General features: G+C 47.5%; 1 protein-coding gene across 24 annotated transcripts in view; it reads right to left on the bottom strand.

Annotated features, from left to right (window-relative positions):
* Positions 1–26,332, bottom strand: part of OCA2 (OCA2 melanosomal transmembrane protein) — a 425,743-nt gene that overhangs the window by 167,715 nt on the left and 231,696 nt on the right. For all 24 annotated transcript variants that reach the window (XR_013395444.1, XR_013395445.1, XR_013395442.1 and 21 more), the window contains 2 exons: positions 11,789–11,882; positions 7,056–7,149 (listed from right to left, as the gene is read on the bottom strand). Coding sequence is in view for 20 of the 24 variants with exons in the window: in XM_077938927.1 (XP_077795053.1) it covers positions 7,056–7,149; positions 11,789–11,882 (188 nt within the window). In the remaining 4 variants the exon portion in view is untranslated. The remainder of the gene's footprint in view (positions 1–7,055; positions 7,150–11,788; positions 11,883–26,332) is intronic.

Raw genomic sequence — 26,332 nt, 5'->3', positions numbered from 1 at the left:
AAAAAAAAAAAAAAAAAAAAAAAAGCTGTTACAGAGACTGCTCTCCACCACGCTGACCAAAGAACAGGAATCTTCTCAAACTAGGAATCCTGGAACTGACTCCGGCTGGCAACCCTGTCCACAAAGCACATAGTCAAAAGCTGACTGACCCTGTGCAAGGTTTTCCTAATAATAAAACAGGGCATGAGAATCTAAATACTGAAGCTGTAAAGATTTCCCCAACAAACCACATGAAACTAGGAAACAAAACCACATACAACCTTCTATACTGAATTCCATACCTTCAGATAAGCACTGGGGATGTGCAAAAACAACCTGAATCCAAAACCCAAACGCTGAGAGCAGAAAACGACAAAAACGTGAACAATAAAATGAGAAGCCAAAGAAAAAAACCAAATCATGTCAGAAATGAAGATTACATTATAAGGTGTTCCAGGAAGACTATAATCAAATGAAAATGTAGTAAGGGGCATTAAAGAAAGCAAGCGAACAAGAGGCCAAAAACAAACTGAGTAGTAAAACAAGCCAGAAACAAAGTGGTTGAAATGGAAGCCAGGCCAGTGAGACTCAACATAGAGAGATCCATGAAATAGTAAAATATAACAAACACTTAAAACTCTGATCCAAGAAACCTTTCTGGACTCAAAAGAAGACATAATGCTACATGTTAGGCCCATGATACCCAAGGGATACTTGGGAATATCTTAGTAAAACTATTAGACTCTGAAGATAAATTTGCAGAATCCTCCAAGCCTGTAGCAAAATTACCAAATAACTTCAAATGTAAGAGAACTGGTCTGCCATCAGACGTCCCACACACACATACAGCTGAGGCCACAATGGAGTAACACCTTCAGGAAATCCAGAGAAGGTATGTGTGAACCAAGGGTGTATTAGGAAGCAAAGCGTCTTGTCAAATGTTAAGGATGTAGAACGCAGCCTTAAACCTACGAAAGCTCAGGGGTGCTGTACCCAGGAGCTGATCTTGGGCTCTTAAAGATTAGCTTCACCTGTCAAACGGCAGGAACACTTCAGCCAAAGGGCCAATGGTGAGGATCTAATAGACTTAATCATGGATCTAAGAGAAACAAGCACAGAACAATGGTGGGTGGAGGAACAGTGATGATGTTATGTGTTTTGAAAGCAGAAGTACTTCAATTAGCAAGTGGGTGGAGAAAGAAGGGAAGAGAAAAGTAGAATCAACTTATCAGTGATCATTTAGGCAAGAGGTAGAAGTCAAAGGTTATCATTAAAGATAGACAAACGAGGTATAAAAGACTATGTAAGAAAACAGAAGACTAAAGACAAGAGAAAAAGTATAAGAACAAAGGCAATCACTAGAACAAAATACAAACCTTTCAAATTGCAAGGAGAAATTTTAGAAAATAAAAGAGCAAAAAAAGATATGCATATAGAGAAACATAGCAACTAAAATACACATAAAACCTATAGTATGGAAAATCTGTAGTCATATTGATAAATGTGAGTGGACTAAATTTATTTATTAAAAGAAAACAATACTTTCATTTTGGTTCACAAAGCAAGTCCCAACAATATACAGTCTATACGAGACACACCCAAAACAAAGTGATTTAGAAAGGCTGAAAGCTAAGCAAATGATTTGTGATTCCAACACTGAATAAACTACAATCAAGCCAAAGAGCACTAAGCATGACAGAAGGGATGTTTAATCGTGCTAAAAAGCTTCCCACTCACAGTGGAGACAGAACAGTGGTAAATATGTATCCACCAAATAACACACTAACCACCTTTCAAGGATAAACAGTAAGAGATTCAAGGAGAAATAAAGAGACATACTTGTAACAGGAAATACTTAACATGCCACTTTAAGTACAGGACAGATTTAGGATGTAAATGACCTAGTATAATCATTGGGTAGATTTGAGAAATATGTAAGTTTATGCAATAACAATAGAGAATGCACACATAAAGTATGATCAAATTTGGTCACAAAGAAACCAGATGTAAGTTCCATCAAAATAGAAAGTAATAAAATAAATAACAAGATTATTCAAACTGGAAATCGAAAAGAACCATTATTAAACATCCAACTCAGATGAAAGGCAAGCCACACTGAAAATACAGAAATCCTAGAAATGATAATGGAAGCATTATATATTAAACTCCATGGAATACATTTAAAGCAGTGTTCAGAGGAAAAAGCATAGCCTTAAACACTTATGGAAAATAAAACAAACAAAAATAAATGAAATAAATTTGAAATTTGAAAAAACTAAAGAACAGCAAAGTAAATCAAGAGAAAGCACTAGGAAGGGAATGATAAAGATAAATGCAGCAATTAACAAGGCAGAAAACAGAAAACTAGACTAAGAAATACATCAAAGTCTTATTTTTTGAAAAATAAAACAGAACTAGATGAATCGCAAACCACTAATCAAAAATAAATCCACAGATAAAAAATGACAAGGGGAAAATAATCACCAAAACAGACAAAATTTAAAAACAATTCTAAGAAAATATTTGCAGACCTCTCGATACCAATATTTTTAGGGTAATTTTAAATTATGTGTCTATTCCAGTATTCCTGATCCTAATAAAAGTGTAATGCAGTGTGTTGTCTCTCGTAGCTGCAGTAATCAAGACAGTGCGGTACTGGGAAGGGACAGCCATCCGGATCAACATACCAGAACAGAGCACCCGGGAACAGATCCACAAAGATGCACTCAGCCGATGAGTGACAGCTGCAACAGCAACTCAGCGGAGGAACCATAGCCTTTGTACCAAATGGTGGTAGAGTGTGGCGAGATCCATAGGCAAACACAAAAAGAACCTTGATCTAAACCTCACACCTTATATGAAACTTAACTCAGAATGGAACATGAACTAAAATGTAACATGTAAATCAATAAAATTTGGGGGGGAAAAAAAGCACAGGAGATAATCTTTGAAAAATATCTCGGGCTAGGCAAAAAGTTCTCCTGCTGTCATGCTTTTGACACCAAAAACACGACACATTAAAAAATGTTTTGACACGTTGGGCCTCATTAAGATTCAAAACTTTTGCTTTGTATAAGAACCTGTTAAGTGGATGAACAGACAGTCTACAGACTGGGAGAAAATGTCCTATCTGCTTTCTTCGTAAGAGCCCCAAACTGGAAACAAGTCAGGTGATCTTCAATGAGGAGGTGACTAAACCACCTGTGGTCCATCCATACCCCAGTGCAATGCAAAGAAATCAAATACTGGCATGTGAGACAACTTGGATGAATTGCTAGACCATGATGCTGAGTGAAAGCAGCCCATACAAAAAGGTCACGTGTTGTATGATTCCATTTAGTTAGCCTTCTTGTAATGACAAAATGCTAGAGATGGAGAACAGATTGGGGCAGGGCTGGAGGTGGGAGGGATGCAGGGCTGGCTGGAAAAGGCCAGCATGAGGGCGCCTCACAGCGACGGAACCTCTTCTGTGTGCCTTGACTGCATCAATGACAACATCCTGGCTGTGATCTTCTACTACAGTTTGTCCAAATTTTACTATCAGGGGTTTCTGCACAAAGGGCTCACAGAATCTCTCTGAATTATTTCTTACAACTGCACACGAATCTACAATTATCTTGAAAGAAAAAGGTTTAAAAAATTAATGAAAGCAAAAAGCATAGATAAAAATGGAGCTCAAGTTTATCCATTTCGACTACAGAATATCTAAAGTTCCTCTGCAAAATTTAAAATACAAAAACAAGCTTAAAAATAGTCACAACATGTATATCAGAACTGATTTCTGTAGGTGCAAGAGAGCTTCTGAAAAATAGGAAAATTCATCTCTCAAGAGAAAGACAGAGGCAAAGGATATGAATAGAAAGTTTACAAAATAAGAAATGCAAATATTCAATGCTTATACAGAAAGAGTATAATCTCAGTAGAATTAATTAAAACAAAACATGAGTCTGTTGTTAGCCAGCCAGATGAACCTTGAGCGTTTCAAATGGCAGTGACGAGTTTCAGCAGTGAAGTTCGACAAAGTGCACAGAGAGCAACATTTCTGGATGCCAGCTTGTCAATATTTATCTGGATTCCTGAAACATCATTCATTTAGCCAGTGGTTCTATGTCAGAAAATTTATCTTCAATTATCAGAAATGAAACAAGGTTTTATCTATAAAGATATTTATCACACCATAACAAGAAACAGTAAGCAACCTCAATACCTCAGTGTAAAATGAACCAGGATATATTTGCCTGTTGTAGGCACAGCTATTCTATTTTGGAAGGACAATTGGTCCTAGGTAAGATGGTCACAATAGAGTATAAAGAATAAAAAGTAGGATACAATGTGATTTGAAGGCTTTGTAAAAAATATGTAATCTACGGTAGGCAGGAAAAATGTAAGAAAACACACCAAATCACGATCAGTGGCTATTTCTAGGTAGCAAAATTATAGGTTACTTTTATATTTTATTCATTGACACATTTTCTGTTAAATACTTATCTACATCATGAAAGAAATGGTCATTTTTTAAAACATTCTGCACTGTGTATCACAAGAAGCCCCCTTTTATGAAAATAAATCTTTGAGTTATAGATAAAAGTCGAATTAGTGCATGTGCAATTGCAAATTAAGCAATTCAAGCAAATAAAGTCCGTACCGCAATTAAATAACCATTCCCTGGGCAAAAACTGCTCTGATTTCTGCACAGCAAGGACCTGGCAAGAAGGATGGTCAGAGCCGGAAGAACCGGAACCAGGAAGGAACTCTGTTGACCACTCACCACAGAGACCCTCTCCATCCAAGAAGATGCATGTGACTCACAAGGCTGGGGATGATGAGCTTTCGGGGAGACAACTGGCAGTCGTGCCCAAGCTTTCTGAGGCCACCGACTTCCTGTCATACTAGCCGTTCACCGCAGTAACTGCACACACGCGCGCACACACACACGTGTGTCACACACTGCACACCAAATGCAAGACCTGTGTGAAAAGTTCAGTGCCCACATGCATCACCCACTGGAGCTGAACCTCAGGCACTTTACGCGTCCCAGGTGGAGTGGACGCAAACCCTTTCGGTTGGGCAGATGTCAGGTTATTGTTCCGAAGTGCTTCTTGGGAAAAGATCACACTGCGGTTGCCCTAAAAATCTTCTTCTTTAAAAAAAATACTAATACCAGGCCTCCCGTGCCTACCTGTGAGACCAACTGGTGCTGCAAAAGCCATGAGGTTTTCCTGCTCTCTGAGATCCAGCCCATGGGCCTGCCAGGAAGCAGAGGGACCAGTACGTGGTACACTTGCCCAACCAAACGAGAGGGGACGGGGGATGTGAGAACGATGGCCTTCCAGGGCCGCAGATGTCAGGAGCCCGGCCCAAATGAAGGAGGCAGAGCTGGCAGAGAGGGTGAACTGAACCTCCCCCTGCTGCCCACTCAGCACGCTTGTCTCTGATCCCCTCTCTCAGCTGTGCTCTGGGTCTGACCCTCACTGACCACAGGGCAAAGATGAGAAGACGGCAGTGTGCGGTAGGCCACCTTGCAAAGGCCACTGCCATATCTGCTGTAATAAATGCTGCTCTCATTAAGATAATTCTTGTTTAACTGACAGGATGATTTCTCTCATGCTCAGCAGAGGCAGAGGAGAGTCCAGACAGAAAGAAGTGGGCCAGGCATTAAGTTTTGAACCCTGTCCCTTAGCAGCAGGGTCAGCGATATGCCCAGAGTCCCCCCAGGAGATGCACACTCAGTGTCCCCTGCGGCTCACACCCACGTCACCCAGGAGTGTCAATCAGATCGATGCCTCAGCAAAATTACCACAGTTCTAGTTTCTTACGAACCACGGAAATGGCCAATATCGTAAGTCTGGCAAAAGCCAGTATGCTGCTGTTCAAAGAGCCTGCTGTGTGTGGGTCCTCAACTGGGCACCATGGCCAGGGTTCTGTTCCCAAGCCAGCCCCAGGCAGCAGTGCCTGGTGCAGGGATCACTGCCTCCACCGGCTACAGGGCTCTCTGCCACTCAGCCAAAGTTGAGGTTCCAAATCTTTACCCGAGGCTGGTTCTGAGAACCATCATTGTGCCTACACCCAGTCGAATGTACGAGGAACTCCACAGAAACCTTGCTCAACACCAAATGAAGGAAGTTCATTTTAACAGCACCATTTGACAGGGGCTTCCGGCTTCCATTCTGCCCCCTCACCTGTTCGCAATGTGCAGTGTGCCACTCACACACAGACGTGCCGGCAGTCAGGGCCCCAGCGTGGACCCAGCTCCTCCTAGAGCAGGCCCTACTCTGCGGGCACCCGCTGTACGCCCCACCGAGGGCCTCATCTCTCCGCAGTCCTGAGAGGTGCCCACACAAGAGAGGGAAGCCACTGCCAGGCAGCCCCCATTCCACCACCCTGGCTTCAGTCTGCAACATCACGGGGTCTTTGCTAGCAGGGACTGTGCAATCCAGCAGGTGATGTCAGACTCGACATGCACCATCTTCGTGGACAGTCAGGGCACAAGTTCCCACTAGAATTTTCAAGAGGACAGCCACGTGAAATACCTGGCAAGCCCACAGTCATTTCCTAGCCCCCTGACTCAAGCCGAGTCATCCAGAGTGTCTGAACCATCCTTTGTGTTATGGAGCTAATCCCAGCAATTGTTTTTCTTGAGACAGAGTCTCACTCTGTCACCTGGGCTGGAGTGCAGTCGCGTGACCTCGGCTCACTGAACCCCCGCCTCCCGAGTGCAAGCAATTCTTCTGCCTCAGCCTCCCAAGTAGCTGGGATTACAGGTGCACACTGCCATGCCCAGCTAACTTTTTTTGTATTTTCACCGTGTTGGGGTTTCACCGCGTTGCCCAGGCTGGTCTCAAACTCCTGAGCTCAGGCAATCTGCCCGCCTCGCCCTCCCGAAGTGCTAGGATTACAGGCGTGAGCCGCCAGCAATAAATTTTTAATGTGTTCTTTTCTGAGTTAATCTCTCCTACACCACAGTCTCTCTAATTGCTAAAAATATGCTTATCTTAGCACTGAATGTGCTATTTTTTAATTAAATAAGCTTAGGAACTAGACAGTTTAACAGAAATTTAAAGTGAATGTAAAAGTACCTGAAAAATTCCATGAAGGAGAACCCATATCCATGCTGCTCTGCAATTCCTGCACACACCACATTTGCCGACGCGCCAATCAGTGTCCCGTTACCTAAAGTCAAAATTTAAAAACAAAATTCCAGTTCATCCTGGTGGTCAGCTTCTGTTCTCTTCGGTTTGTAATATTTAGATCATCTCACAGGTTTTGATTTGATGATTATTTTACAGTCAAAGTGACTGCTTTGTAAATATCTGGAAACACACAAGCAGAAAATAAGCTCACTGATTGCAAATACCACGATTCATTTATGGATAAAACCACGGCTGTTGTATGTAACAAGAGGAAGAAAGCTAAGGAGAATGGGCAAGTCACTGTGGGCCTGTGAGTCTCTTAGAGAAAAATGCAAACGGGGCCAACAACCAAAGCCGAGAACGTGTGTCCCTCAGGAATGCAGTCTCAGACACGAACCACCTCCCTCCAGACTGCAGGCCCAGACACTAGGAAACTCTTTCAGTGGATGAAAAGATAGGTAAAAACAAGCAGGTGGAATTCCTTTCCTTCAGATCTTCACCAATGGCATCTCCTTGACATAAAACACCTCTCTGGGTAAGCTTTTATGAGTGTGCACACACACGTGTGCCGTCCTCGCGGCCTGGTGAGCAATAGAGCCAAGGTGGCCACTCGGGTCATCAGATCCAACCCCCACATACACTCACAGCCAGGGAAGGCCCAGGAGCCTCCCCCGTCCCTCCCAGCCATCGTGGTCAGCGTTCGTGAACAGGCCGGTGATTCAGGCTCAGCCCGTTTAGCTGAGTCCTGACGTCCGCGCACACACGGCTGAGGAAGAATCGCCCTGTGTCTCCATCTCTCTCCCCTTCTACGGAGGACGGGTGAACTGTGCGCCACTGCCCTGGAGCTGCCCACAGCATGTCAGTGCAGGGGAGTGACCTTTCAGAGGCTGGACAACATGGATGACAGAGCAGGTGGAGGCCCCACGTCCCCATGAAGACACAGCACAGACAGGGTGAGCAGCGTGCCCAGGTGTCGGGCCGGGAAGTGGCGAGTCCTGACAGTGAACCATTCTGGCTCCAGAAGACCAGTGAGTGTTAGCCGTAGGGAACATTTACCTCCTGGTGACAGGCAGTCCCAGGTGGCACAAATCCAGATGCAGCAGAGCTCTGTGGCACGGTCAGGACCTTCTCCCTGCACCCGTGTGCTCTGCCACCAGCCAGCAACACTCAGAGCCAGCCCGCATTCGAGCTGCAGATGCTGCAGGCATCTCCTCACCATGCATTCAGACATGACCGTGGCCAGAGAAGGGAGTGGGACCCCTATGTCTCCTGAGGTTTGGTCTGAGGGCCAGGAAAATCATTATCAGAAGCTCCTCCCTCTCCCACAGAAGACACTCCCTCACGTCACCTGGACTCCACATGGCTTTGGTCTGCCCATCCCTATGCCAGTCCCTGGGCCGGAAACCCAGCTGCCCATCCCTCCCTACCATGGGTGGGGCAGAGAAGCAGGGAGTCTGCTTTGCTTCCTCTGTGTTGATGAGGACCGTCACCACCTTTCCTGGCATCTCCTGGGCTGGTTGTGGGGTTCACACGGGATTAAGAATGTGAGCCTACTATTCAGATGCCAACGATGTTGCAGTCATTAAACAAGATGCCAGCAGGGTTTTAAGGGTATTCCACATGGTATGGGCTCCATGTGGTGGGGAGAACAAGGCCCCAGGTGTCACTTCCCCAGCTCAAGCCTCCCTCCCAGTTTCCACTGACAGAGAAGCACAGGAGGGTCGGCCTGCACATGAACATCCCTGCCTGTCCTGGCACGCCCAGGTCGTCCTGCGTGGGAAGACGCATGACGACCAGGTCGTCCTGCGTGGGAAGACGACACATGGATCCAGAGGCAGAACAAGGGCATTTTCAAAACCATGCCTAGCTCTGTTTGTGATGAACGTTGCACACAAAGAACCAAATCTCAAGGGTAACTCCTGTGTCCGCAGTATACATTCTGCTCAATAGGCCACACTCCCAGAACAGTGAGATTTTCCACCTGACAGAACTCTAGGCATGGACATTCCCTTTGGCGAGCTGAAGAGCCACCGGTCCTTCAAGACCTGGATGTAACCTAAGGAAAGCAGCAGCCTCAGGGTTTGAACATAGCCACGGGCTGCCTGGATTGGTATGAACGCAGCCACGGGCTGCCTGGGTTGGTGTGAACACAGCCACGGGCTGCCTGGGTTGGTGTGAACACAGCCACGGGCTGCCTGGGTTGGTGTGAACACAGCCACGGGCTGCCTGGGTTGGTGTGAACACAGCCACGGGCTGCCTGGGTTGGTGTGAACACAGCCACGGGCTGCCTGGGTTGGTGTGAACACAGCCACGGGCTGCCTGGGTTGTTGAGAAAATAGTCACATGCTACCTGGATTGCCCACAACCTCTAGATAACCATGGCAGGGAAGAGCTCTTCACTCTTCATGCTCACTTCGCTTCCTCCCCACAGGTTTTCTACCTTAGGATTGCACCTGCCAGTAACGCCCTAGCACATGAACTTGCCTCCACCTCTTCTTTCCAGGAAACTCAAGCGAAGACAGGTTTTTCTGAAGGCTTATTTGAATTGTTTTTAGCTCTTCATGAAAAGAGCAACCAAAAAGTACTGGGGTCAGACCAGAAGAAAGGAAAGAAAGGAAAGAAAGGAAAGGAAGGAAAGGAAGGAAAGGAAAGAAGGAAAGGAAGGAAGGAAGGAAGGAAGGAAGGAGGGAGGGAGGGAGGGAGGGAGGGAGGGAGGGAGGGAAGGAAGGAAGGAAGGAAGGAAGGAAGGAAGGAAGGAAGGAAGGAAGGAAGGAAGGAAGGAAGGAAGTTGTTTCAAAGTATCCAGTGACTCACCTCCAATTTATAGAGCAAATGACATTTCTAAAACCAAGCGAAAACTTCTATTTAAAGTGTTCTTCACAATGCCAACCCTAGAGAGTGGAAAGCTGGTGTTTCATGGGGACAGAGCTTCAGCCTGGACTGGTGAAAAGACCTCTGCAGATGGACAGTGGCACAACACTGTGAATGTCCCTAATGCCATCGAACTGTGCACTTACACACAGTTAAGATGCTAAATTTTAGGTTACATATATTTTACCATAATTTCTGTAAAATGCCCAACCTTGAGTCAATGAGAAAGGGCCCCGAGGGAGTAAGTGTAGAGTTAACTCCCAACAAAACTGCACTCCTGTCATGCCAGGAACGGGTGCCTTTCAATCTGCAGAGCTACTAGATTAAAATGCTCCTAAGACTGAACACACTCATTATTCACTGCCTCCCTGCTTCCAAAGTGTGCTCAGTTAGTAAGTGTCTAATCCCATTTTAGGAATTAGCCTATAAACGGCACACATTGATGCCTCTCCTAGAGAAATCTCCTCCACATTGATCCTTCATGTTTTGGGGAAATCCAGACTAGCTCACAAGGCCTCTCACTCTGCACGACCTGGCTTTAAACTTCCCTGTCTGCAGAACCTCCTCCGACATCTCCAGTCTCTCCTCGGGGCCCCGTGCGTTACAGGACGTGTCAGCCTATGCTGTAACCTTAGTTTAGGTGGCCATCTTCCCCGCTCGACAGCAGGGGTGTGAATTCACTGTCTGGCACAACGTCAGGGTATAACAGAGGCTCAGCAAGTTCAAACGAACAGAGTCCTCACAGTGGATGCGTTTCCAGCTGTCCTCGGATCCTGCTCCTAATTGTTGATGTGAAATGTAGCTCTGCACTGCCTTCCTGGAACTGGTTCTTGGATGGAGGCAATTTTAACAGTTCTACACTCTCGGAAGAACTTGAGGCATCAGTCACTGACTTAGATGAATTAGTTGTTCACGGACATTACAGAAACTTCACTGGATGACATTAATCCCCCTTTTCAGCCAAGGAGATAAACTAACCAGAGAGGCATTGATTTAATAGTCAGAAATCAATCAGAGAACAAAGAAAGCTGGATTATCTAAGCATACCTGGATATAAGAATAAAAACTTAAAGTGTATCTGATGTGTTGATCTAAGCTTCTTCACAATCCCCTTGTGTTCCCAAAGGTGATCAGGCTTCTCAGATGTGAGAAGGACTCCCCCGCAGTTCTCTCCACGGCACTGCATCCACAACCCTGTGTCTGGTCACCAGAGGTCAGTCTCTCCCAACACTCTCTTTAATCCACTTCTCGCTGTCTCCAAAGTATAATGCCCACCCCCCAAAAAAACCTTTAATCTTTCTTCCCACGCTTATGGGTTAGAGTCTCTCCACTTCTCACTGTCTCCAACGTCCAATGCCCACCCCCAAAAAAACCTTTACTCTTTCTTCCCATGCTTATGGGTTAGAGTCTCCACTTCTAGCTGACCCACTTATCCCTCCACTGCTTACGGAGGGACTAAGAGAGAAACAGAACCGCAACTGAGGATGGCTTCTGAGTCAAAATCTGTTTCTAAACCTAAGCACAGCCCACACGGGCACGGGGCGGGAACACATCAGCTGTGAGGCGTCAGACCCAGGCATCCCCAGGCCACGGGCCCAGGAAGTCGGGGGCAGCTCTGCAAAGAATGGGAAGGAACGGAGTTGCCCTGGAATTGCTCTGTCAAAGCTGAACATGTGTGTCCACTCAGGAAACCATCCGGACTCTCCTTCATTTGCTTTTAATTTGACACACACTAACTGTTGCTTTGGGCTGGACGGAAGTGTGGGCGCATACCCCTCCCCCAACCCACGCGGTCAGCAGCCCCTTACCTCCCAGGCAGGCACCGAAGGCCAGGGCATACATGAGCGGCGGCGCGGGCAGGCCGACCTCAGGGTCGCGGCTCAGGTTCAGGAGCACGGGAATCTGTGGAGGAAAAGGACATTGATGCCACATCCCATGGAAGCTCAGAGAAGCTGCCATACTGTGACCAATTTAGAAAATCCAAATGCTTTCTCACCTTTCAAACTCTAAGGAGCATAGGATTTATGGAAAGAAACCAAAGCAAACTTTGGAATCCACAGTAACTTGAGTTTAAACTCATCTGTATGTCTTTGATACCAGCTGCCACCAACTGGTCCTCCTGGTCCTGAGCCCCACCAGCTGCTGTGGCTTTTATACGGAGTAAAGGCACATAGAGCCTAACACAGTGCCTGAGAACGCAGCTATCAAAGCAGAGCTCATAGAACCCCGCAAGTGCTGTGCTAACTATGCACACGTCATCTTGAATCCTCAAACATCCCTCAAGTGTGCTGTTACTCCTTCCCTTGACAGACGAGGAGACCAGGATGCAGAGAGGCACAGGAGCACAGACCTCAAAAGCAACCCAGCCGGAACTCACACACAGTTCCCTGACCCTACTGCACACTGGGTCCCCTGTGCTAAGCGACTTCTCACGGCTGCCCCCTGCCAGGCACCCTGAGCCTGCTAGCCATTCGCAGCAGGACGACAGGTACCAGATTCTACAGCCAGGAAGCACCATTCTCAGCCGTGCCAGCCTCTGGTGCAGCTTTCTGACGTTGATATACTTTGCATTACTGTAATCAATGGAACGCAGTGGCTGTGAAATTTCTGTAAGAAATCTGTGTTCAGAGAGCTGCCCCCTTGTGGCTTATTGCTAGAAGGAGCCGGGAAGGACACAGCTGTTGAGCCTGCCTCCGGGAGACTCCGGAGAACGGAACGGCCGGGATGTTCCAACCAGACGCCTCAGGGAGCCCACGGGGTGTGAAGGAGAGACCCCTGGGCCCGCCACCTCGGGCAGTTGCTTACTCAACCTCTCTAAAGAGCAGCAGGCGGAGGAGAGCGCCAATGGTGGCCGATCTGGAGAACGTTACACAAACACACAAACGGAAAGCGGACCCCAGTGTGGAGATGTGAGTGATGTGCAGTATTATTCAATTAAGGGGCAAGAGAGCCGCCCTCTGCTGGGTGCTCCGTCCCCCGATGTCCTGAAAGGGGCGCCTCAGGGCTCACTTGGGAAGATCCGTTCACCCTCAGCTCCTGATGGCTGCAGCAGGATTTCACGTGTGCGCTCGGCAGCGTCCTGCTGGGGCAGGGGGGTCCTCCGCCCCACCCCAGATTCTGGGCTTGCCTAGTGGCTTCCTTTGACCGATGGAATGTGGGTGGGTTGGACAGAAGATCTTGTGTTTCTGCATGCCCCTCTGGAAGGCCAGGCTCTCGGCCACAATGGAAGATGGAGCCTAGGCACGGCCACTGCCCAGGGGAGTCCCCATGGCGAGGATGTGTGGAGCAGGGTCCCCCCAGCCCCAGCGGAGGCCGGACTAGGAAGCTGCAGCCAGGCCGCTGACCCACGTGCCTGCTACGCACGTGTCTCCACCAGCCCCGGGTCTGGTTCTCGAGAGTTGCCTTGCAAGGCCTAGAAAGGAACCCTTCACATTTGCTGGGTCACAAGGGGCATGTTGAACAGCTCAATTTTTCATTGTCAGTAGCGTCAAACAGACACTGGAAGAGGAATAAGTAACACACTAGGGAAAGCATCTGATTCTGCATCTATCCATCTGATGCAGAATCAGAAACTCCTGGCAGTGGGGTGCTCCCGCGCAGTCCCTGAGGCACTTTTCAAGCTTTGCTTTTGTTGTCTTATGATAAACGCGATTATCATAGAGGCTTCTTCACACTTGATGTCTTTGTTCTTTGGAGGAGGGAGCGAAGTGAAACTTCTCACCACAGCCAGTAAGCAGTGAGCACAGCTAGCACACACACACGTCACTGTGAGGCCACAGGGCCCCGTAGGCGCTGAGCACCATGCTGGTGGTGCAAAGCCAGCCTCTACCCTACAGGACTGCACACGCCACCCGCAACAAGGAGACAGAGTCAGAACAACTAAGCACAGGACCCTGGGCCCTTGCTGGGGCACTGCAGTCTCAAGAGAGGAGGCGATGTCTTCAAGCTTAGTGATGCAGAAATTCCAGCAAGTGCCCTGTGCTGTGACGTCCATTGTCCAAAGCCAGAGAAAACCTACCCCAGGTTCCAAACTGCATAGTTACAAGTGCCAGATTCTGTTACAGGCTGACTGCTTCAAAAAATATGCTATGACATTGTTTTCAAATCAAGCCCTCTCTGGGATTTGCAATTCTGATAAGAACCAGCTCCCTAAACTCTAGAGTCCAAGGATCTGCCCATAGCTCTGTGGTCTGTCCTCCCGAGCCCTGCCTTGTTCAAGCTCCCCTTCCCACAACGTAATGCACCATTTGCCCCTTTAATTCTGTCCTCCATGCAGCCAGCCATGACCTTTCTGTCTTTGAAGTCTGCCCATGCAACCGACCTTCACTGCATCAACACTTCCTCCTCCACCGGATGGCTACACCCAGAGCTTCCCTCCATCACTGCATTCAACACTTCCTCCTCCACTGGGTGGGACCATGTTATCTCGTCTATGCTCATTTACTCTTAATTCAGTCAATAATTCTTCATGAATATTCTTTTTTTTTTTTTTTTTTTTTTTTTTTTGAGACGGAGTCTTGCTCTGCCGCCCAGGCTGGGGTGCAGTGGCCGGATCTCAGCTCACTGCAAGCTCCGCCTCCCAGGTTTACGCCATTCTCCTGCCTCAGCCTCCCGAGTAGCTGGGACTACAGGCGCCCGCCACCTTGCCCGGCTAGTTTTTTGTATTTTTTAGTAGAGACGGGGTTTCACCGTGTTAGCCAGGATCTACTTTGTGTCTGGTTCTGCTCTAGATACAAGTGATAGAACAACGAATACAAGACACAAAAGTCCCTGCCCTCGTAGAGCTTGCTTTACAGGTGGCAGAGAGAGAAAAATTTAAAACTAATGAACGACGGCACAGAAGATGGCAGATCAGGAAGCTGCCCGAATCCACCTCTGCCTGAAGGATGTGACTGGACTGGCAGGAACTGTCTGAAGCTACCGTGTGAGCTCCCCGTGGCTGCTGTCACAAAGCCCCACGAGCTGCGTACTGAAAACAACAGGACTTCATCGCCGTACAGGCAAGAGTCTGAAGCCAGGTGTCGGCCTGGCCGTGCTCTCTGATGGCTCTGGGGGGATCTTTCCTTGCCCCTCTGGTGTCTGCGGCCATCCGGCCATCCTTGGCTTGTGGGAGCCTCGCTCCGGCCACAAGGGAGCCTTCCCCGTGCCTGTGTGTGTCTGTGCCAAAACTTCCCCTTTTCGTAAGGATATCAGTCATATTGGATTAGGGCTCTCACCCTAGTGACCCCATTTAAACTTGATTACCTCTGTAAAGGCCCTATGTTCATATAAGGTTACATTCCAAAGTACCTGGGGTGAGGACCTCAGTATGTTTTGGGGAGACAATTCAATTCAAAACAGTAACTATTTTGGAAGTCTGGAGTGTAGTCAAACACTTTTGGCAACCAGGGGAAAGACTGATAAAAAGTGTTTTGGTGAATTTTGGCTTTTTTTTTAGTGGTTATCATTCCCCATCTCTCATCCTGTGGCAGGAAGCTGTGGGGATGGCAGCTCCTGTTTAGGATGTGACTTGCCGACATCAGAGCAGGCAATAACGACCTTGTCCTCCAAAAGCTGAGGTTGTGTATGTTGACTGCTGGCCACTGTTTTGATCACTGGCCATTGTTTCAACCTCCAAGTGATGAAGCAGCTTCCAGGAAATTTAAAGTGGCAGTAATTATTTCTGTACACACACACACCTAACACACACACCCCTAACACACACATACACACACACACATTTTTGGGGAGCCAGAAACTTAAGGAAATCTTTGTCAGTCTACTAGTTAACTGTAGAGATAATAGGAGAAAAACTTCAATGACCATACACTTTTCAAAAACGTTTGGAAAAGTCACAAATGGATGACTCCAGCACTCAACGAGAAAGACTCAGCAACATCTGAGGAATAGGAGAATTAGATTTCTAGCATTACCACAATATAATACTCAAAATGTCCAGCTCTCAACAAAGAAGATTACACAACATACAAACAAACAGGAAAGTGTGGTCCATTCACAGAAAAAAAAATGACAGAAATCATCCTGGAAGAAGTCTAGGCATTAGAATTATTAGTCAAAGATGTTAATTCAGCTGTCTTAAAGAAGTTCAATAACTACAGGAAACCACGGGCAAAGAGTTAAAGGAAATCAAGAAAATGATGTACAGACAGAATTTAAATATCACTAAAGAGGTAGAAATTATAAAGAGGAATCAAATAGAAATTCTGGACCTGAAAGTATAATAACTTGAATGAAAACCTCACTACAAGCCTTCAACAGCAGAATTGAGGAAGCCGAAGAAAGGATCAGTGAACTTGAAGACATGACATTTGAAATTATCAGGGCTTATCTAGAATATTTAAGTTCATAAGAGACAGAAAGTAAGATGGTGGTTGCCAAGGCCTTGGGGGAGGAAGGAATGGGGAATTATTTTTAATGGGTACAGGGCTTTAGTTTTGCAAGGAAAAGAGCTCTGGAAATGAATAGTGGTGATAGTTGTACAATAATGTAAATGTACTTAATGCTACTAAACTGTACACTTAAAAATGGTTATGATGGTGAATTTTATGTCACATGTGTTTTACCACAATTTGAAAAGTAAATAAAATTTAAAATGTCAAAAAAGAAATTATTAGGTCTGAGGAGCAGAAAGTAAAAGAAAAAAATAAACAGAGCCCAAAGGACCTGGGGGACACCATCAAATCTACCAATATATGCATTATAGGATTTCCAGAAAGAGAAGATGGAGAGAAAGAGACAGGAAAAATATTTAATAGGCATTCAGCTAACAAAGATGTAATCTATGAAGGGAGGAAGGACTGAATTGTAAAGGAAATAAGGACTAAATAGTCTGTATGCTATTGAAACTAAACTGGTATTATTCATGATAGGTTGTTACACATTTAGGATGTTAATTGAAATTTCCAAGGTAACCACTAAGAAAATAACTATTAAAATATACAGAAAATTAAAACAAGCTAATCAAAATTGTACAGTACAAAAAAAATCAACTAAATACAAAAAAAGGCAGTAATGGAGAAACCAATAAACAAAAAATCTAAGATATACAGAAAAGAAAAAAATGGCAGAGTAATTCCTTCTTTATCAGAAATTACATTAATTGTTAATGGATTAAACTCTCCTGTTCACCTGAGGTCAGGAGTTCAAGACCAGCCTGGCCAACATGGTGAAAGCTCATCTCTACTAAAAATACAAAAATTAGCCAGGTGTGGTGGCAAGCACCTGTAATCCCAGCTACTCGGAAGGCTGAGGCAGGAGAATCGCTGGAACCCAGGAGGCGGAGGTTGCGGTGAGCCAAGATTGTGCCACTGCACTCCAGCCTGAAAGATAGAGTGAGACTCTGCCTCCCACAAAAGAAAAAAAAAAACAGATTGGCAGATTGGATAAGAAACAGGATACATCTATACACAAGTGACTGTCTTTAGATACAAGGACGCAAATAAGTTAAAAGTAAGAAAAAATATTTTACATGTAAATAGTAACCAGTAACCAAAATAGAACTGAGGTGGGTACATTATTGTCAGACAAAATAGAATGTAAACAAAAACAGGTTACAAAAGACAACATGTATTTATAAATGACTCAATATAGAAGGAAGATATAACAATTATAAATATTTACACACCTAAAAACAGAATCTGGAAATATATGAAATAAAAATTGGCACTATTGAAGGAGAAATAGATATTTCTACTATAAAAAGTACAGACATAAAATATTCCTCAAGATAAGACCACAAAATAATTCTTAATAAATTTTAAAAGATTAAAATAATACATAGTATATTTTCTAATTACAACAGAATGAAACTCGAAATCAGTAACAGAAGGAAAAAGAGAAAATGTACAAATATTAAGCAACCAATGAGTTAAAGAAGAAATTACAAGGAAAATTAGAAAACACCTAAGACAAAGAGAAATGAAAACTCAACATACTAAAACTCGTGAGATTCAACGAAAGCAGTGCTAATAGGAAAATTTATAGCTGTAAATGTATATATTATAAAAGAAGAACTATCTCAAATAAATAACCTAACTTCATACCTTAAGAAACTACAAAAAGGCAAGCAAACTAAACCTAAAGCTAGGAGAACAAGGGAAACGAGATAGATTAGAGGAGAGATAAATAAGATAAAGAATAGAAAAAATAGAGAAAGTAAACAAAACCAGAAGTTGACTCCTTGAAAGGATCGACAATATTGTCAAAGTTTTATCTAGATTGACTAAGAAAAAGAGATAAAATACAAATGATTAAAACCAAAAATTGAAGTGGAAACATTATTACCAATCTGACAGAAATAAAAAGGATTGTAAGAAAATACCATAAACAATTACATGCCAACAAATTGTGTAAACTAAATGAAACAAACACATTTCTAGAAATACACAATCTATCAAAACTGACTCATGAAAAAACAGAACATTTGATTAGATCTATAACTAGTAAGGAGATTGAATCAGTAACCAAAAAATTCCCAACAAAGAAAAGTCTAGGACCAGATGGCTTCGCTGGTGCATTCCACCAAACATTTAAAGAAAAATTAACACCCATCTTTCAAAAATTGTTCCAAAAAATGAAGAAGAGGGAACACTTCCTAACTCATTCCATGAGGCCAGCATTACCCTGATGCTAAGTCAGACAAAGCCACTACAAGAAAAGAAAACCACAGATCAATGTTCCTGATGAAATTGGGATGTAGTCGATACCAACATTCTTACAGGAAGAAAGGAACAGAAAGGAGCCATTGCCTCTACAAACATGAGATCCACGGAAAGACCCCAGGGCTTGGGAAAAAAGATGGCAGACAGCAGCACTCAGGAAACAAAATTAAACTAAACTAAACTAAACTAAACTATAAAATAAAATAATAAAATAAAATAAAAAATAAAATAAAATAAATAAATAAAATAAGTGGCAAATGATAAAAAAGGTCTTCTGTGAGAAAAAGAAATGGTGAGGAAAGTTATAAAGGTGCTATTTTTTAAACAGGAATTCCACGCTGATTTAGCACTTTAATCTGTACGAATGTATAATTTTATTTAAAAGCAAACATTGCGCAACTAAGCAGCTCAAAAGAATAATGAATAAGTAAAATCCACAGCATGATTAGTGGCATTAAGTGTTACGGGGAAAAAATAAAGCGAAAGGGGAGACGGGGAGGGCGAGGTTGTCAGTTTAGCACTGGGAAGGAGCAGTTTTGCAAAACTCAGTCACAGATGAAGGAGCAAGACCAAGCTCTGATGATCCGTGTGAAGAGAATCTCAGACACAAAGCACAGAACGAGCAAAAGCCTTTATTATCAATGTATTTCAGAGTCAGGGGAGCACATGCGCAGGTTCGTTACACGGACATCTTGTGTGATGCTGGGATTTGGACTTCAAATGTTCCTGTCACCCAAGCAGTGAGCACAGTACCTGCTCGGGAGTCTTTCAGCCCTTGTCCTCATCCCTCACTCCTCCCTTCTGAAAACCCCCCGTTTATTATTCCCTTCTTTGTGTCATATGTAGCCACTATTTAGCTCCCTCTTACAAGTGAGAACGTGCAGTATTTGGTTTTCTGTTTCTGCGTTAATTCCATTAGGATCATGACCGCCAGCTCCATCCACGTTGCTGCAAGGAACATGATCTCATTGTTTTTTTATGGCTGCGTGGTATTCCACGTTGTTTATGTACCACATTTTCTTTATTCGATCCACCGCTGATGGGCGTCTAGGTTGATTCCAAGTCTTTGCTATTGTGAGTAACATGGTGATGGACATGCAAGGGCTCGTGTCTTTCTGGTAGAATGATTCCATCTGCTGTGGGTCTGTACTCAGCAGTGGGATTGCTGGGTTGAAATCCAAGGAGCCACTATGGCTGCAGCCAAGTCAGCAGAGAGAAGAGCAGTAAGAAGTGAGGTCAGGGAGGAAGAGCAGCCAGGCCTGTGCGAGGTGCAGGCCACCGCCAAGACTTTGGGCTGTACCAAAGCGGGGAGCCTCTGTGGACCACAGGCTCTCAGGAGCAGGGCAAGAGTGGAAACAAAAGCAACAATCTGGAACAATTGGGGATGTATTTGGGAACAATACATCTGACGCTCCTTTTCCACCGTGTGACAGCAGGAGGCATATGGTCCTTGCCGGGGCCTCGGGGACAGGAGCGTAGATGGCAAGAATGGATCCGATTCAAAACCTTTGAGGGGCAGCTGGCCACGGGGTGTCAGAGAAGGTGAGGTGTCAGCTGGCTCTCAGCCTCAGGGGCTTGAGCAACTGAGAGAATGGAGTCACAATTTATGAGGGCAAGGAAGAGTGGGGAAAGACGGAATCAGGATTTCAGTTCAGGACACGTTAAGTCTGTGACACCTGCAATGCCCCAGGAAAAAAATGGAGAGGCAGCCGGACACCCGAGGCGAGGCTCTGGTGAGAGCCCAGGAGAGAAATGGAGAGGCAGCCGGACACCCGAGGCGAGGCTCTGGGGAGGCCCCAGGAAAAAAATGGAGAGGCAGCCGGACACCCGAGGCGAGGCTCTGGGGAGAGCCCAGGAGAGAAATGGAGAGGCAGCCGGACACCCAAGGCTAGGCTCTGGGGAGAGCCCAGGGGAGAAACGGAGAGGCAGCCGGACACCCGAGGCGAGGCTCTGGGGAGAGCCCAGGGGAGAAACGGAGAGGCAGCCGGACACCGAGGCGGGCTCTGGGGAGAGCCCAGGGGAGAAACGGAGAGACAGCCGGACACCCGAGGCGGGCTCTGGGGAGAGCCCAGGGGAGGTTGCTGTGGATGGCACTTGGAGCATGTGCTTGGATGAGACCCCTGCCGCCGTGAGTCTAGAGATTCCGGGCTTGGAAGATGGAGAGGGTCATGGAAGGAGGTGAGGAGGAGGAGTCGCATGAGGGGAGGAGGAGTACCTGAGGGGCCAGGCGGGGAAAGATTTTGAGGGGTGGCCTACGTGTCATGTTGCTGACTGGCCAGGTTCCAAGGGGATCTCTCTTGAGGGCGGGCACTGGTCCTTAGTGACCTTGGAGAGAACTATTTCCATGGATTATGGAAGAAAAGCTCAACTGCGGTAAAGTCAAGAAAAAGTGAAGAAAGGTTCCAACAAAGAGAGGGTGGCAAGACAGATTCCCTTTCCAAGTGTTTGGCTACAGGAAACAGAGGATATAGGGGAGCGGCGGGAAGGCCTGGAGACACGGCAGCAAGCCTGCATCCTCCTGCCAATCATCAGCAGAGAGTGAAGATAAATGATGCAGGGAGGACAGTGGTGTGTGGTCCTGGGTGAAGGCACCGGCTTTCGCTGGGAGCCGGACATTCCCCCACACACCCGGAAGGCAGGCAGGACTCACTGGGTGGCCACAGCGTCACGTGGGAAGTGCCCACGTGGTTGCTGTATGTCCTCACAGACAGAAAGCATGGGCATCAGAGGGGCAGTGCTGGAGGCCGGACGGGGCACAAGAGGCACGCACAGTGCACAGCGCCCACACAGGGGGACACGCTGCCCGCCCAGAGCCAAAGAACTTTGAAAAAAAAAAAATGTAAACCTCCTCAGACTTTTTTTTTTTTTTTTTTTTTTGAGATGGAGTCTCGCTCTGTCACCCAGGCTGGAGTGCAGTGGCACCATCTCAGCTTGCTGCAACCTCCGCTCCCCTCGCCGCTGGGTTTAAGCGATTCTCCTGCCTCAGCCTCCTGAGTAGCTGGGATTACAGGTACGTGCCACTATGCCCGGAGAAATTTTGTATTTTTAGTAGAGACAGGGTTTTACCATGTTAGCCAGGCTGGTACTGAACTCTTGATCTCAGGTGATCCACTGGCCTCAGCCTCCCAGGGTGCCAGGATTCCAGGCGTGAGCCACCGTGCCTGGGCTCCTCAGACATTTTAAGTTCGTATGTCAAATTTGCCATTCCAATTTACAATAATCCCCAAGGAGGTAGTCTATATCAATATCCTTAAACAAAGGCATCCCATCATTCTTTTAAATGTCTACTTTTAAATTTAAATACCACAACATCATAAGTCATCTAAAAATACATCTGAAGCTCCTTTTCCGCTGTGTGACAGCCGGAAGGCACATGGTTCCCACCGCCTGACCTCTGGCCCAGGCAACGGGTCTGACTCAGGGGTCTGGGAAGCCGGCCCAGGACGCACTAACCATCAGCGGGAGGCTGGCAGGGCTGACCTGACAGGTCGGGAAGGACAGGCCCCCTGAGGCTGCAACTACCTGGGCAGGGGCAGAGGTGGCCCAGGCGCATGGCAAGCACACAGCAGCCGCGGGAGGAGGGCAGAGCTGCCTGGGGCACGGAGGAGGGATGCTGCCGTCCGCTCCTGACACAGCAGCCACTGAGCAGCAGTTCTGGGTGGATCCCCTGGTGAGGGTGCACAGGTGCCGCAGATAAGCACGGGGAAGGCCGCACCCTCACCAGGATTCTGGGAGTTGAGAGATGGATTGCGGTCCCCTGGTGAGGGTGTACAGGTGCCGCAGGTAAGCACGGGGAAGGCCGCACCCTTACCAGGATTCTGGGAGTTGAGAGATGGATTGCGGTCCCCTGGTGAGGGTGCACAGGTGCCGCAGGTAAGCACGGGGAAGGCTGCGCCCTTACCAGGATTCTGGGAGTTGAGAGATGGATTGCGGTCCCCTGGTGAGGGTGTACAGCTGCCACGGGTGTGCACAGCTGCCGCGGGTAGGCACAGGGAAGGCCGCACCCTCACCGCGATTCTGGGAGTTGAGAGACGGATCGCGGTGAGGCAGGGGAGAGCTATTTATAGCTGATAGGGGCACAGGTCCTGCCGACGGGCCTGGCCTAGACCAGCACTTCTTCAATGCCAATGTGTGGAGTGGGTTGCCTGGCACCTTGTCCAAATGCAGGCTCTGACTCAGGGGTCTGAGCATCTGAGACCTGCCCTGTGAGAAGTTCCTGGTGCTGCGAGATTCTGCCAGTGCCCAAGCCCCATCTGAGGGCAAAGGGCTGTGCTTTTTCAATATGATGCATTCCTTCTCCCCATTCTGGAATTGCTGCCATGGCCACGCTGGCCCCCTGGGTCAAGCCTCCAAATCTCTCATCCTTTTTCACAACTCTGGTTCTCTACGCTTTTGTCCTGTACCTGCACATACGTCTCTCACTTGGTGGCAAGCACAGCAACTCGGGCCTAACACCTTGCTCTTCTTCAATTCGTTATTCAATATTTTTTGTGGAAAACATTACAGGTTTTAGTTGCAGAAACTAATTTTTGTGCTGTGTTTAAATCTCTGAGTGTTCTCATAATTTGTCATTTGTTGTACTGTGTCGGTGGGACACAGTGAATGAGCTTCTGTCACACTACTGGTCCCTTAAATGTGCCACTTGGATTTCGTGGGGTGCCATGGAGCTGGAGTCTGGCGGTGCAGTGGCTGGTCTGTGGGCCTTGGAAGGTGAGAGACCCTCACTTCTGGGCTCAGCAGTGCCCCTCTGAGGTCGCTCCCCAACCACCCAGAGGACATCCATTGTGCACCTGCCCAGGGCAGACTTGCAACCCACACAGCCCATCAGTCCCAGGCTCAGCACCAAGCGAACGGGGGAAAACCGGCATTTCTGTGCTCCTCCCATTTCTGTTTCTCTAACTCTAGTGCCTCCTTAGCTCGCACAATGGCAGAGTTGGGATTCGAGCCCAGATCCACCTGCTGCAGAACCCGAGCTGCTGAAAGTGCCAACTGCTCATGTTATTAAACCTAATTGCAATCGCTGGGCTGGGTTTGATCCTCCACATGATTATGTTCCTGGATGTTTCAGGATAGGAGGAGTTAAAACAAAAATGAGATTAAGTTAAAAAAAATTTTAAAGCTAAAGCTCAAGGGAAATGCTTTCGACTTTCACACCCTCTGAGAGTGCTCTCCTGTGCCAGGTGTGACAGACCAGGATGTCTGCCCTGATACCTCACGCAGGGCTGCAGGATGGGGCGAGATTGCAAAGAAAGCTGGGGAAAGGAGATGCCTGAGAAACTGCCTTCCACCCAGAGGCTGGGTGACAGCACAGATGATGAGTGCCAACAAGTCAGTTAAAGGAAACCCACAGATTTATGTGCATAAATTGCCAGCCTTTGAATTCAACATTCAGGACAAGAGTAATAACCTTTTAACTTGAAAGTTGCCCGAGGATTTTTCCCTTTCAAGCAAATGAGGTTGAAAAGTTAAGGTTTAAATGGAGAAAGACCATCAGGGAATTCTCAGTCACTATGCTGTTTCTCAGCGGTTCCAACTCGGTCTTTAGGACCATGCAATGGAGTCCTAAGAACGCCGCCCACGGAGGCCACCTGCCCACCAAGAGGGCAAGAGGAAGGAAGAGGTGGTGGGTGTGAAAGGGATTTCCCTGTATGGAAATATCGGTTAAGCATCTCCACGCCAAGAAAAGAAATAGGAGGAGAAATATCCTGAACAAATGAACAGAGTTCACCTGTCGCTCTCAGCCCATAGCTGACGATGCAAACGCAGCAGGAACAACCCCACACTGAAGACGCGCTCGGAGAGATGACGCCGTCGGAGAAGAGACGGGCTCTGTGTTGTCTCGAGACTCAGGTCCCTGGAATACCAGGCGAAGGCTGCTGAAGCGCCCCACGCAGCCCAGGCTCCTGCCAGCTCTCTCCGCCGAGGCAGCGGCCTGCATTTATGTCACTGGAGGTGGCGACTGCACCTGCCCGCTCTCTGACCCTTTCCAAGGTTCCGCTCATGTTAGAATCCCCAGTGAAGAGTGTCCTGTTGACCTGGCCGGTGACACCAGCCAGAGGTGTGTTCTTGCCTCTGACAGAGCTGGCCAGGAGGCAGGGGAGGCAGGCAGCTCTGCTGGCCAGGCGGCGGGAGCCCAAGCACTGCACACTGCGTTCACGCTGTGTCTGCGGCCGCGGGCAGGCGCGCCCGTCCCTCCTGATGCATTTCCACGAATGTTCTTTGGTCTCCTTGTCCATTCCCCACCTGAACACGGAGCAGATCCCGAGTGGGTGCAGAGAGGACCAGGTACTCTAAGGGTGTTTGGTTACAGCCAACCCTGGGGACAGTCCAAGAAGCCTCGCCGACTATAGCAGAAGCTCAGATGTCTGAACTCTGCCGATCTACACGAGCCAGGCCAGGGCACAAAGGTTTCAGGATGGCGAGGAGACGGCACTGCCTTCTCTCTGCATCAGCAGCAGGTGCAGAGGGACGCATGACTGCAAAGATCTCAGGCCTGAACTACACCCACGTTGCCACCCACATACCCTCCTGGCCACTCCCTGGGTTCAGAGGGCTCCACAGCTGTGCAGTGGAAAGGTCCTCCCAGTCAAAGGGGCCTCTCTGAGGGCAGGAAACCCAGATCACCTCCCAAAGAGCCATTCCTATCACTGCATCTGTCAGAAGCCAGAATCAGTGGGAGGAAACTGTAGACATGAGGATTTACTATGAATGAGTTGCCTTACATGACTGGGGGCCTGAGTAGGACACCCTACATCCATCCAGAGGGCAGGCCATTGTGCCCAGAGGCTGCACAGCAAAGGCAGATCCAGAGAAAGGACCAGCTGCCACCCAGGGAACATAGAGGGCTGTGGGTTGGTGAGGCTGGCTCCCAGGACAGGCAAGGAGGGAGTTGAGAGGGAAGCTGCTACCAGTGGCAAAGAACAGCACTGTCGAAGGCCCAAGAGCCCCAGCATCGTGCTGGAGAGGTGGCACCACATCACTGAAGATGAGGGTGTGTCTCGAGTGGCAGGTGGTCTGGCAGGAGGGAGGTGCACAGGTGGGGTCTGCGACTCTGAGACATGCAGCAAGCACGGGGTGTCCAGCTCCCTCAGTAACAGAGTAGCAGAGGACGGCAGGCCAGGGAGGAGGCGACACACAGTTACTCCAGGACAATTAATCTATGGCAGTTAGTTCACTTTCCTATTCATCTGCAAACACTCGCTAAGTATCTTTTTGGTGCCAGATATAACACTCGTGAATGAGGCTACAGACACAAACGGTCGGAGTTCGCAGATGGCTGCAGACACTCTTGACAATCCGCTTGTTGAGTGACTCGGTGGATGTAGGTGCACAGTACTGTGGGACCCAGAGGGCAAGCAAGGCTCTGCACCGGGAAGCACAGAAGCATCGAGGAGAAGGCACTGAGGTAGGGATGGAGAAAGGCTTTGAAGCCTCCTTGGAGCTCTGTTTTGTGAGTTCTGGGCCTCCAAGGCAGAAGCCGGAAACTCACTGTTGCCACCTCCATTGCAGTTAGAACAGGCACGGGCTCCTCCAATCAGACACACCTGCTCCAGAGGCCCGTCTGGAGAATTCGGAGAGGTGTGACAAGGCATACTCAAGAGCAGGGTGACAGAAGTCCCTGGACTCAGTAGCCAGCGTGGGGGCAGGGATCCTGAGCACTCATGCCAAGCTGCAAAAGCTGGGGGCTTGTCG

This window comes from Macaca mulatta, chromosome 7 (assembly GCF_049350105.2).
Source record: "Macaca mulatta isolate MMU2019108-1 chromosome 7, T2T-MMU8v2.0, whole genome shotgun sequence".
Taxonomy (NCBI): domain Eukaryota; kingdom Metazoa; phylum Chordata; class Mammalia; order Primates; family Cercopithecidae; genus Macaca; species Macaca mulatta.
The sequence above is the reverse complement of the archived record's forward strand: the minus strand, read 5'-3'. Positions and strand labels throughout refer to the sequence as shown.